General features: G+C 36.6%; 1 protein-coding gene across 8 annotated transcripts in view; it reads left to right on the top strand.

Moving 5' to 3' along the window:
• ORC4 (origin recognition complex subunit 4) overlaps nucleotides 1–14,269 on the top strand; it is a 99,672-nt gene that overhangs the window by 28,738 nt on the left and 56,665 nt on the right. For 4 of the 8 annotated variants that reach the window (XM_007494129.3, XM_056797203.1, XM_056797204.1 and 1 more), the window contains 2 exons: nucleotides 2,196–2,272; nucleotides 2,491–2,581. The exons of 3 other annotated variants lie outside the window; for them this stretch is intronic. In XM_007494129.3, coding sequence (XP_007494191.1) covers nucleotides 2,196–2,272; nucleotides 2,491–2,581 — 168 coding nt within the window. Of the gene's footprint in view, nucleotides 1–2,195; nucleotides 2,273–2,490; nucleotides 2,582–14,269 lie in introns of those variants that run through there. One more of the 8 variants, XM_016433624.2, reaches the window with a different exon arrangement.

Genomic DNA, 14,269 nt, shown 5'->3' with positions numbered 1-14,269 from the left:
ACTGTTTGGGACACAAGGCTGGTAGCAGTCTGATTTAAGGAATAGTAAATGAAAAATGCCAGGATTGGTAGCTACTTGGAGAAGTTTGGCTAAACAAGTTTATAGTGAAGTGCCATTATAATTAAAAGACCACCAGGCTTTAGGATAATGTTTTATTTTTATTTGTTTTAACCTACTTTGGCAAATTATTGTTTCTAAGGTCAAGGATCTGGCAAAGGGGGAGATTGAATCATCTGGGAAAGAATTAAGATTATGGTGTGTTGGGAGTGACGTGCAACAGATCTTAGATTTAAACGACTAAAGACTAGCCAGAGGACAAAAAGAGATAAAGTCATTAAAATCCCAGGGATCTTTAATTTAAAAAATTTTTTTTTAATTTTATTTTTTGAAAACTTTAGTCAATTTAGAACATTTTTCCTTGGTTACAAGAATCATAGGCTTTCCCTCCCCTCCCCCCAACCCTTTCTGTAGCTGATGCTCAGCAGGGTTTTACATGTGTCCTTGATCAAAACCTATTTCCATATTGTTGATGTTTGCACTAGGATGATCATTTAGAGTCTACATCCCCTGTTTTCTAGATCTCTTGTTTTTTTTGGGTGAGGTTTTTTTATATTTTCCTCAAAATTGTCATTCTTTTGATTTTGTTTCATAGTTTCCTGCTGCCTTGTGAAGTTGTTTGATTCTAATTGTATTCTGGTTTTTAAAGACTGAATTTTATCCCTGGCTTTTTGGTCATCCTTCTTCTGATCTTTCATCTTCTTTGCCTCATTTTCAAGCTGATTAATTTTGGCTTTCAAGACAATATTTTCTGTTTACAGATGATTTATTTTGCTTTTTAAGTTATTTTCCCAGTTGTCTTCAGCCTCTCTTAATTGTTTTTTGAATTGTATTTTGAATTCTTCCAAAGCCTGTGTCCAATTTGCTGGAGTTTCTGTGTTTTTGCTTGGCGTTCCTTGATCCTCTTCTATTCCATTTGTTCTTTCTTCATTGCCTGTATAGAAGCTGTCGATTGTAATTTCTTTTCTGTTATTTACTCAGATTTTTCTCTTCTTGTCCTCCTTTAGTTGCCTGTAGTCTTGCTCTTCTCATTATGTGCTGGATCTTTGGGTTTGGGCTGTTCTGTCCTGAAGGGGCTTCTTAACTTTGTTCTGCTGGTTGATAATGTTATTCAGATCTTTCTCAGCTGACTATAGAAGCTGCAAAGGAGCTGGGCTTCCTGCCCTGTTGTCAGGGTTGTTGCCTGTAATTTGTTGCTGCTTTTGCCCTTGGAGCTTAGTTAGCAAGGCTCTCAGATCAGTCTGTGGGATAGGGGTGTTGGAGCTTGAGCTTTCCTGCCCTCTGAAGGCTTCTTATCTGCCCTATTGATGAGATTGAGGCAGGGGGGAGGCAGTTGATCTGTAATGCTGGATGTGTACTGAGGCCAAAACCTCCCAAAGGGGGGAGGGGTACAAGATGGAGGGCCTTGGCTGAGACTAGACTTGCTCTGCGCTTCTCCAGCTAACTCTACACCACTTATGTTCTATGCCATGGGCCTGGCACAGTTTTTCAGGCAAGGTACTCTCTGGATTGGGCCCTTGCCTGCCCAGAGATTCCAGCCACTGCTGGAAGCTCAGCACTATAGGTGGGAGAGGGGTCCTGGACCTTCCATCTTCCTTCCCCTTCTAGAATTCAGGCTCTTTTCCAAATCTATAGAAGAAGGTACTAGCATCATGATAATTAGTAAGGCTTTTTTAGAAGCATGGAGTTTTGATGAGTGAGGTAGATGATAAAATTTTAGAATTGGGGGTAGCTAGGTTTCTCAGTGGATTCAGAACCAGACCAAGAGATTGAGGGTTCAAATCTGGCCTCAGACTCTTCCTAGCTGTGTGACCCTAGACAAGTCACTTAACCCTTAGTGCTTAGTTTTTACTGTTCTTCCTTGGAACTAATACACTATATTGATTCTAAGGTGGAAGGTAAGCATTTACAGAAATAAAGTAAAATTATGGAATTGCAAGTTTTCACAATTATTTAACTCTATTTTATGTAGTTTGGGAAATAAGTTTCTAAAGAGTTATTTATTGATTTGCTCCAAGGCTTTAGAAATGGAATTTTTAGTACCTCATTCTGGGCACAAGTTTTCCCAGTATATTTCAAAATTTTGTTCATAGCCAAAAAGTATATTTTTATTTCCACTGAAATTTTTTTTTTTTAAGGTACAAAGAATTTTACGTGAAAGATTTTGTCACCAGATTCCAAAGGGCAACCTGTTTGGAGTACAGACACAGTACAAGTAAGCTTACCTGTTACCTTTAAACTTGACTAGTGCAACTTGACCACTTCCAAGGTACTTTGACTCTAATGTTATTGCTCTCCCTCCCTCTTCTTGGTATTAAAAGTTATTACTACATTTCTGCTTAAATTGTTTGTTTGTTTGTTTTTTATCTTTTCCTTAATGCTATCAGAACTTAATAGGTTCTCTCTTTTCATTTTTACCTGTTATAATTTCAGACTCTTAATTGATCTGCTAAAACGAACAGCTATCAATGGAGAAAGTAACTCTGCATTAATTATTGGACCTAGAGGATCAGGAAAAACCATGGTAAAAATCGATTTGAGTTTCCTTGGTTTTTTTTGTTTTGTTTGTTTAAATATATGAATAGGTGAATTACATGAATAACTTCTTGTTATATTCAAAAGTGAAAATATCTTGAATATGAATTTCCCCCCTTTGACAGATTTTCATATTTTAGTATATTGATATTTAGAAACTTTCAAGCTACCTGCTTGCAAATATTTAATTCCTGTTATTTATTTATTCCATTCTATCCTATCTTTTCCAACAAAATGCCCTCTACCCCCATCCCCATCATATTCTCTCTTTTACTTATTTTCAGTCTCTTCTTCTACTGGCTCCTTTTCTACTACCTGCACACATGCCCCTGTCTTATCTATCTTTAAAAATTCTCCTCATGATCCTTTCATCTTTGCTAACTATCATCCTATTTTTCTTCTGCTCTTTGTAACTAAACTCCTCATAAAGGTCATATAAAATGAAGTCTTTAATTTCTCTCTCTCACACTCTCTTCTTTAAGTCTCACACTCTCTTCCTTAACGTCTGACCTATCATTCCACTGAAGCAGCTTTCTCTAAAGACTAATGTTCTCCTAATTGTCAGGCCCAGTGATGGGTTTTCTTAATTTTCCTTCTTCAGCTCTTTGCAACTTTGATACTGTTGATCATTCTTTCCTCCTTGATACTCACTCTTCTCTCTAGGTTTTTAGGACACTAGTCTCCTGGTTTTCCTCCTGTTTCTCTGACCACTCCTCTGTATGCTAGATCCACTTCTAGAGCAACTGTCTTTAGGTATTCCTCAGGTCAATGTCCTGATCATCTTCTCTTCTCCTTCTATGCTACTTCACTTGGTGATCTCATCAGCTCTCATAGATTTAATTATCATCAAAATGTAGATTATACTCCAGGCTGCCTTTCCTACCCTAACCTCTTTGCTGTCCTCCAGTTTCACATCTCCAAGTGCCTTCAGTTATCTCAGACTAGATATTATTAAGTAATTTTTTCTAACCATAGGTATGCAAATGATAAGCAAAATATCCAAGCCATAAAGAAAGAGATTTATTATGAGAGGACTGATCCCACAAGAAAGCTGAAACACTGGCCTTGACCAGAGGACCACAAGCACTGTGAAGAGGCCTTCCTTTATACCCCAAAGAATTAGACAATTTTTATAACAGTCCAAAAATAGAACAAAATAGTCATGCCCCTCAAAAAATAGAAAGAACCAAAATTCATTGGTTAGATCAAATAGGAAGCACTCCTTATTTGTCCATAGGTTAGATACATCTTCTGACCATTACCTAAGAGTCACTTGATGAAAAAGGGGAAGCAATGTTGCCTGTCAAAGACTGGGTACTGATGAGTGGTACCAGGTTCTGAACTAAAGGTCAGGCATCCTGGCATATAATGGATCACCAGTTAGGGTGCCTGATATATAGTAACATTGAAGGGTGGGCTGGCACTACAGCCTTACAAAGGCAGTTATCCCCTTAATCCAAAACCTTAATACTTACACCAGAATATTACATTAAGTCCTACTGGCTCTAAACCTAGGGGACCGTACTGAATTCCTCTCTATATCTAATTCCCCTCCCCCCTTATCCAAGTTGTTTCCAAGACTTGTCAAATTCACCTTTACAAAAAATCTTGAGTGTCACCCTTCTCTCCTCTGATACTGCCACTACTCTAGTACAGCTCCTCATCACCTCATGACTGCATGAACTGCAGCTTGCTTTGGGGTATGCCTGCCTCAGATCTCTTCCCACTCCATTCCTTTTGCCACCACTAAAGAGATTTTCATAAAATGTAGTTTTAATCAAGTCATACCCCCTACTCAATAAACTTCTATGGCTTCCTGTTCCCTTCAGAATGAATATAAATATAAAATAGATACCCCTTCCATAGCACCCAGTCTGGAAAGTCTGCATAAAATTTTTTGGCCCTCTTTTCATACTAGAGAAAAAGTCTGAATTTTCTTTTTTTTTTTATAAATGTCTACTGTAGAAGAAATTGTGTCCATTTGTATTATTAAAAGATAAAACATTGAGGTTTTACAACTATATATATATATTTCTGAGTTTCTAATCTTTTTCTGTGTTGTCTCCTGGCCTTCACATTCCATCTGTATCTTCTACACAACTTCCAAAAAATTCCCATTTAATTTCTTATGCCCAATTGCACTTTATTAAAATCACAATGGGAAAAGTCATGTTGTGAAAATGATATTTGTTCTATAATATAAGGGCAGGGAGAGAATGGAATCTCCCCTGCTGGGTCAGGACCAGAGTGATATAGAGGTGGAATGTTTTCAAGTATAAAGAGAAAGGGGATGGATTGATTTCCCTCTCTCTTCTCCCTGGCAAACCCCACTCTGACTGCCTTCAAGATCACAAACTTCTGTTCCCTCAGACTTGGTGGAAACAGTTATGATACTTATAGCTTCTCCCTCTCAGAGGAGAGAAATGTAACTTTCCTCCCTCCAATCTCCCAAAGTCTCCTTCCTTTCTTAGATACTATGAAGCCAGTCTCTTGCTCTTAAGAATAGCTGTTTATTCTAAGGGAACAGATAAAGGGGTAAGGCAATTGAATTAAAGAATAAGGTAATGGGAAAGAGGGAATGGGAGGTCCCTAAAGTAACTGAACCCCTTCTCCCCCAAAGTCTGGCAGGATCAGGCTTTACTTGCCTGACCTCCTGGGGTCAGTTATGAAGATGTCTTGACTTAAGTCCTGTTCACTCAGCTTGTTTCTCTGGAAATTGGGTCAGGGGTCACAGGAGGAGAGTGTTGACTCAGGTCCTTCTTTCTCTTAGGCTTCTCAGAAAGAAGTCCCCTCTCCAACTGTCTAGATTCTCTTACTTCCTTCAGAATTCTCTCATTCCTGCCGTTCCACCGTTCTAGCTGGTCCTTCAGCCTGCAAAATCTGCTTCTATCTTCCTTCTGACAGGTTGAGTCCAATTCTTCTCTTACAATTCTCTTGCTTGACATTCAAATCCCTTCTCAATCTAGCTTCCTCTTACCTTTCCATTCTTGTTATATTTTACTCTTTGATTCAGTGACACCAGCCTCCTGGTTTTCCATGAGCAAGGCATTCCATTTCTCAGTTCCAGATATTTTCTCAGTGCCTGGAACAATCCCCTTTCAATTCCAACTGCTAACCTCTGTAGCTTCCTTTAAATAACAACTAGAATCCCACCTTCTTATAGGAAACCTTCATTAATTCCTTTTTTATGAATGTTTTCTCTCTTTTAAATATTTCATATTTATCCTGTGTACATCTTGCTTTGTATATATTTGTTGCATGATGTCTTTCTCATTAGATTGTAAGGTTTGGAGGGCAAGAACTGCCTTTTGCTTCTATTTGTATCCCTTAGAACTTACCATTGTGCCTGGCACATAATAGATACTTAATAAATTCAACTTTACTGAATTTTTTATGTGTATCTTTTTTGGTTTATTCCATTTCATCTAGTGTGTGTGTGTGTGTGTGTGTGTGTGTGTGTGCGCACACACACATTTATTATATCTATATCCTTATCTTTTCTCACATTTATTCAGTACCCTAAAAAAAATTTTCCCTTCTCTTCCTCTCATTTTTTTTTCTTTCTCCCTATTTCATTGTCTTAATCTTTTTTCTCTCTTCTTCCTTCCATTTCCTTTTCATTTTGGAACAAGTCATGGTGGACAAATTCAAATATAATGATAGAAATATATTTATTATTGAGGAAAAGGGATGTTATAAATTGTAACATTTAGTTAGACCTAATGTAAAACAATGGCATACATTTCTTAAGCTCTTAAAAATACTTAAAGAAAAGAGAATTATTGGCTTCTTAGGCTTCAGTTTCTCTATCTTTTAAATTAGGAAACTGAATAAGCTTAAAATATTAACATTGAATTTTCTGTCTCATTTCTTCCAGGCAGTTTTGTGGTGGTTCTTTTAGCAAGGATTTCTTCTTTTGGGTTTACCTCCTGTCCTTTTCTAAGACCCATAGCATTTCTTCATTGTTTTCACCAATTTCCTCCTGGAATCTCCAATCTCATTTTCTGTGTTGGGAGCACTCTTCCTTCGTATCTTTTTAACAGAGGTTTTGAGCAAGCTCTGCTTAATATTAGATATGTTGGCTAAGACTAGATATTACCTTTTATAGGAATGCCTGTATTTTGGCTTAGTCTCCTAGTGACTCATCTTAGGATATAACCTTAGCTTCTTTCCCACCTTCTTGAACAGTTCCAAACCTAGAATTAACTCCATTCCTTACTGTGAATCTTAGAGTACCCTTACCAGATGGTAACTGAATAGGTTCTGAGCTTTTTTTGCCTCCCTGCCCCTTTCTCTAGCTGTAACTTCTGCTCTGTGGGACTAGGCTGGCTAGATAGGTTCTGCATCCTGGGCCTGGGTTTTCTACTCCCTGGGTGTTAATCTGGCTCTTGTCTCTTCTCAATCTGCCCTGCCTGCCTGTGCCAACCGTGGCTTATGTGTACATAGAGCCTCGATAGAATTCTCTCAGACATTTTTGTCAAGTCTTGAATTAAATGAATGGACTTAAAGATATTTCCCTTATCTCTGTTCTTTCTGGTGCATTTTTAGAGCTTTTCCTGGGATATTTATGGAGAATCAGGTCTCTTCTGATTCTTAATACCAATATCATTCCACCATTCCCTAGACCCCTGTTGGCAAGGATGTGGCACATGTGCCCCAGTATGCCAGAGGGAGCTGCTCCATCCCCCCCTTTCTACCGCACTTGAGAACATATTTTTGCATGTCCCACCCTTCCACTCAGCCACCCAATGTGAACCCTTCCTTCCTCTGCTGTCTGAGGTAATACAAGGGGCTTACAGGCAACTGGAAGGTATAGTTTGGACATGTGATCTCTAAAAGGTTTGCCAACACTGCCCTAGATCCAACTATGACTCACTTTAGGTTTCCATCATTTGCTATCTTCTGATTAAATTAGCTTTCCTCTCTCTTTTTCAATTCACTGGTTTTTCTTTATTAGTTAATTTTACAGCAATAATCTTTCCTAGTTATTTCATTTGAACTGCGTGACACTTCTGCTACCATATGTATTAAATAGAATATTAAATAAATTGGAAGCTAAACACCATTCTTATATAATAAAGAATTGGTGGGCGACAATGTAACAAAGCAGAAATTAATCTTGGCAATAACTCATCTTTAAATTAGCCTTCTTTTATTTTTGTCTTTCACAATTTGTTGTTATTGTTGAAGAAAAATATCTCAAAGAATGATTGAGAAATTCTTGTATATGTAATTAATAGGTGAAAATTGACAGCTACAATATATAGTTTTACCTATTCTGTATCAGTCAGTTAGGTACTTCATTAAGGTCTGTTTAGATGTGAGGCTCTTTGCTATGGGGATATTAAGAAAAGAAAAAGATTCTCCCTCTCAAGGAGGTCAGTCTAAAAGAGTAGACAATATGTAAATAGCTTTGCACAAACTGACCAGAATAAATTGGAAATAATCAACAATGGTAGAGAGTTCAGAAAAGACTTCTTGTGGAAAGTGGGATTTTAGTGGAAACTGGGGAAGTCAGTATAAAGAGATAAAGAAGGAAAATATTCCAGGCATCAGGGATAGCCAGTAGAAATGCCTAAATTCTAGAGATGGAGAACCACAAGGAAGCCAGTATCCCCAGGTTGCAGAATATGTGGGGGAAGAGGGGGATAAGGTATTATAGTTTGTGAATTTTAGAATGGGCCAGGTTATAAAGAACTTTTTCTTGGGTAGAAAATAACAAAAATTACATATAGTCAGGCCTATAATTTAGCAAGAGGACTAGAGAATGGACTGGAATGTGAGTTGTTGCAAGGGAACTAACCAACAGACTTATTACAGTAGTCTAGGCCTGCAGTGATAAGTAAAGTGGTTGTAATGTCAAAAGAAAGAAGGGAGTATATATGAGAAATCTTTAAAAGATTTCTAAAAGCTTAATAATGTTCTTGACAATAGATTGGATATGGCCCAAGAGAGGAGGCAAGGATGACACTTAGATTTATAGCCTTGGGGACTGAAAGGATAGTCCTGCCCTTCTCAGTAATAAGGAAGTTAGAGAGGAAGCTGGGGGCCGGGGCGGGGGGAGGGGGTAATACATAATTAATTCAGTTTTGGACATTTTGATTTTTTTATGTCTATGAGACATTTAATAAATAGTTGAAAGTATCATACCACAGTTAGGGTTCGATAATATTTGAGAACTATCAGCAGAGATGATGAGTGAATCCATAGAAGCTTTATGAAGTAGACTTAAATAGTATATAGAAGAGATAGATGTGGTTAGTGGGCTAACCTGAATTAAAATCTAGCAAAGATCTTAGATGGAAAGAATGGAAACATGGAACATTCACTTTTGTAAGTGAAAAACAAGGAGTAAGTGGTAGCACAAAATCTAGAGAGAAAAGAGTATTAAAGAGAAAGTGATTGACATTGTTAATAGCCTGCAGAAAGGTTAAAAAAAGATGCATTTCGGGGGGAAAAAAGCCTGTTAGATTTGGCAATTAAGAGATTGTTAGTACTTTGCAAAGAGCAGTTTCTTTTGAATGATGAGGTTGAAATGTATAATGGGTAGAGAATGACACCAGTTGTAAAAAATTTCTATATTTTATCAATGTAATTTCTGTTTAATGATATTAAGTAGATTTATGTTAAAAAGAATCAGCAACCATGAGCCTCTTGAAAGTGGGTGATCTATCTCATTACAGTAAAGATAACAAAATTGTAAGGTGTATCCCATTGTCCAATTTTAAAATTAAGCAGTAAATTTAGCTATATATGTTATAACTTTAGGCAGTGTGACATAATGGATAGGGAGTAGTTTTCAGAGCCAGGTAAATCTGCCTTCAAAACTAACCTCTGGGACCCTAGGTTGTGTTTTTTGTTTTTGTTTTTAATTTTTATTTAGAATATTTTTTCATGGCTCTTTGATTCATAATCCCCCTCAACCCAGCTCCCTCCTATCCCTCCTGCCCAGATCCACTGGGTTATACAAATGTATCATTGTTCAAAACATATTTCTATGTTATTCATATTTGCAGTAGAGGAATTTTTTAATATTAAAACACTAATCACATACTACGTAATCAAGGATATATTTTTCTTATGCATTTCTGGCAGTTCTTTCTCTAGATGTGGATAGTATTCTTTCTCATAAGTTCCTTTTGGATTGTCCTGGGTCATTGCACTGCTGGTAGTAGAAAAGTCTGTTGTATTCGATTGTACCATAATGTCTCTGTGTACATTGTTCTCCTGGTCTGTTCCTTTCTCTCTGCATCAGTTCCCGGAGGTCATTCCCATTCTCATGGAATTCCTCCATTTCCTTATTCCTTTCAGCACAATAATATTCCATCACCAAGTGCTCTAAGGAAAGTGTGTGAGTTAGACTGACAGCAAAGGGCAGAGTTCTGGAATTCTGGGATAGAGCAGCTATTGTTGGAGAGAGAGAGTTAAACCTAGGGCTGTGACATTTTTCTCTGGTGGACCTGAAGAGAGTTAGCTTTTTCCTTGTGGCATTTGACTACTTTTTCTTAACATCTTACTTGCTGTTTGAATTATCCTGTACCTGTTGGCCTTTGACACCTGCCTCTGAGTTCCTGTACTGCTTTTGTGACAAGTAACAGCTGATCATTGGGCCCTGTCAGACTTGCATACAGACCCTTTCTCTTATATTATCAAAGAGGGGTTTAGTGTTAGTTTAGTTAAGTATAATAATTATGGGGTTATATAGTGAGTATAGGAATAGTGTAGGGAAACCACTCAGACGCTATCTGTGGAGAGATTGTAGGCCTGGGGAGGTGTAGATATTTATTATTATAGTAAGATATATCCAAATCCCTTCTAACTTGTCCTTATTATATTAAACACCTGTTCTTTATAACATAGAGTTCTGTGTATGTGTTTCATCTCAGAGTCTGGCTCTGCCTGCACTGGGCTCAGGTAGCCTTCCCAAACCAGGTTACTCTTCTGCACATACAATCCCATCCCCAAATCCCTAGCATTATTTCACAACAGATACCACAATTTGTTCAGCTATTCCCCAATCAGAGGGCAATCCCTCATTTTCCAATTTTTTTGTCACCACAAAGAGCACCACTATAAATTTTTTTGTACAAGTCTTTTTCCTTATTATTTCTTTGTAGTACAAACCCAACAGTGGTATGGCTAAATCAAAGGGGCAGGCATTCTTTTAAAGCCCTTGGAGCATAGTTCCAAATTGATCTCCAAAATGGTTGGACCAATTTACAACTCCACCAGCAGTGTATTAGTGTCCAATTTTGCCACATCCCCTCCAGCATTTATTGCTTTTCTTTGCTGCCATATTGGCCAATCCGCTAGGTATGAGATGGTTCCTCAGTGTTGTTTTAATTTGTATTTATCTAATCAGGAGGGATTTAGAAGAGTTTTTCATGTGCTTATTGATAGTTTTTATTTCATCATGTGAAAACTGCCTGTTCCTGTTTCTTGACCATTTATTGATAGGGGAATGACTTGATTTTTTTGCAAATTTGACTTAGTTCCTTATGTATTTGGGAAATCAAACCTTGTCAGAGAGTTTTGTCATAAAAATGTTCTCCCAATTTGTTGACCCTGGGTTTTTCTTAATGCCTATGGCAATTTTTTTTAGGATTATAAATTGTTGGGAGCAGCTATGTGACTCAGTGTATTAAAAGGCAGACCTAGAGACAGGAGATCTTGGTTTCAAATCTGGCCTTAGACACTTTCTAGTTTGTGGCCCTGAGCAAGTCACTTAACTGCCATTGCCTATCCCTGTCTTGGAACCAGACTCTAAGATGGAAGGTTGGAAGGTATGTTTTTTTGTTTTGTTTTGTTTTGTTTTAAGGACTATAAGTTGTGTAGAAAGTGCTGATCCATATGGCATAGGAAGTTTCATCATCTTTGAGTTCCCTATAACACTGAAACCACAAGTCCAGGATTTTTATTCTTATTCTTACTCAGATGGAACATCCTTAACCCCCTTCAGAAAAATTCACATTGACTTTATTTTCATTAATAGAGTACAAGAATCATAATACTTCATTCCCTTCTTTCCCTTTTCTTGCCTCTCCCTACCTCCTCTAACCATCCCACACTCTAGCTGTCATAAGTTGTACCCCTAAATCCAGTATCATAAGAATATAACCAGTTCATAGCAATCTGTTTCTAAACCTCTCATTTCCCAAACTCCTTTCTTTCTACTTCGTCCATTAATTTATAAAAATCTAATAACACATATTACCAAATCAATGCCATTTTCTAAAGTATTACCTCCTTGAATTTTGAAAGTTATTTAAATGTTGAAAGTTTAGATAATAGAACAGAAAATGAGTGTCATTTTTAAGTTAGAAATTGATATAGAGTTCATATTAATAAAGAATTATCTTTTTATGATTTCATTAATTTTTTTCTTTTTCATCTTGACATGTGACTTTATAAAATGGCATAGTGTTAATAAACCCCAAAATAATCACAAGAACAATCAAGTATTAACCAGCTTAGGAAATGTAGATATTTTAATTTCATTACGTGTCCAGGGATAGGTGATCTTTAAAGAATATAATTTTAGACCAGAGCTTCCAATGGAGTGGAATGGGGATTTAATTTTCCTCTTTTCTTACTAGCAATGGGAGAAATTATTAAGTAGTTCCCTTGAGGCCCCCCCAGGGGAACGAAGTCTTCCAGGTCCTGTACTTCCCATAGCAATATAGTATGTGTTCTCTACCTCCTTAGAAGTGCTATTCTATTCTTTAAATTTTTACCTATTCTTTGTACAAACTTTGTGTGTATTCGTGGGAGAATGCATCTCAGGCTTATGGGGGTAATAATTTATACCTATTGTTATTAATATAGCATTCCATTAATTGCTTTACTTTGAGCCAATTATTTATTGCATGACTGTTAATAGGAAGTGCATCATTAAGGACTTTAATAGGACTAGGATTCAAGAACAGGGATTCACAGAGCCCTTTCACACTTAAAATAGTTGCCCTCTTTAGTGTCTGACATGTAAACTAACATTGATTATTGTTATTTCTGACATTAATTTAGTTGTCTGTTAGTACTATCGTTATTTGCATTATTATAATTTTTGTTTGGTTGAAAATTGACTATGATATGGCTATAATCAAATTTATGATTTTCTCCCAGGAAGGGAGGGAGAGGTTCCTGTGACTTTTGCTTGTTCATGGTTCCTGATTCTTAGTCATCTAGCTTCTACTTCTTAAAATCATCTTATACTCATACATTGTTCTTACTCATACATATGACCAAGTCCTATCTGCTATCCCTTTATTCTGTCTCCTACATCTTTCCTTTCCTGTCTTATTATTAAAATTCTTACTTAATCTTGTATCACCTGTCTCAAACCAGAAGTACAAACCCTCTTCTGCCTGACTTTTCTTCTATTAGCCTTTTCACCCTCCAAACTTCTCAAGTATCTCCAGATTCATTTCCCCAAGATTGCTACTTTTAATTGTGACATATTCTACTTAAATTTTTCCTGTTTTCTTGACTGTTGAAATTATGGCCCTCCACAACCTGGGTCTTTTTGTAAGTTGTGCTTCAGCAACCTTGTATTTCCTCATTATGCTTATTTGAATATAAAATCTGGAAACTTGGGTTTGAATGCTGATTCTAACTAAGTGACCCAGGTTAAGTCTTTTAATCTCTCTGAACTTCATTTTATTCATTTATAACATCATAATAATACTGGTACAGTCTAATTAAAAGTTTCTGGTGAAGAAAGTACTTCATAAAGCTTTATAGCACTTTATAAATGATAGTTGTCATTATTGCTGTTTATTTGTGGCACGTGAGAAGGAAGCAAGGGATTTAGTGTTCTTATTTATTTCATCATTGTAAAAACTTGTAAAATCTCTCCATACAAAAATTTATAACTCTAGATCTCATCTCATCCATATCATAAATAACCCACCTTAATTATAATTTTTATCAACCCTCTCTACCTTACAACTTAGATTTCTCTCTCTCTCTCTCTCTCTCTCTCTCTCTCTCTCTCTCTCTCTCTCTCTCTCTCACACACACACACACACACACACACACACACACACACACACACCATTTCCACAATGATCTGGATAAATTCTCCTTATTGCTAACTTGGCTGTCTGATGATCTTGTCTGAATCTGCTCCTCCTTTAGGAATTCTGGTTCCTTTCCCCTATGGTTTCTGGAATAATCAAGACTTAATTTCTTGATTGGAAAATACTTCTAGCCTTATCCCCCCACTTAACTATTATTCAGGAGACTCAGCACATTATTCTTATTTCTTATTGTTTCTTTTTTAACACTTATATTTAGCCCCAAAGATTATTAGTACATCGTTAATTCATTGGGCTTACTTTTATTAGATAGTAGAAAATAAGTTCAGAAAATAATCACTTTTTATTTATGTATTACTGTTCCTCTATGATTCTTGAGTACAAAAATTATACTTTGTGAGCAACCCAAAAAGTACTTTGCATTTGATTTATGCATTTGGTGAGAAGCTAAAAATAATAGCATAGTATAAGCAGGGGGAAAAAATGGACTTCTGTTTAGGAAGTCTTGGAACAAATTTTAGTTCTATTAGAGCTAGAAATTTTCTACTAAAATAGACCAGTATTTAACCACAATATTCAGTTTCCTGAACTGTGAACCTGCAGAAATAATACTAATTCTACTAAATTCATGGAGTTGATGC

The sequence above is a fragment of the Monodelphis domestica genome, chromosome 4 (genome assembly GCF_027887165.1).
Source record: "Monodelphis domestica isolate mMonDom1 chromosome 4, mMonDom1.pri, whole genome shotgun sequence".
NCBI lineage: Eukaryota > Metazoa > Chordata > Mammalia > Didelphimorphia > Didelphidae > Monodelphis > Monodelphis domestica.
Note: the sequence above shows the minus strand (reverse complement) of the source record. Positions and strands in the feature narration are given on the sequence as shown.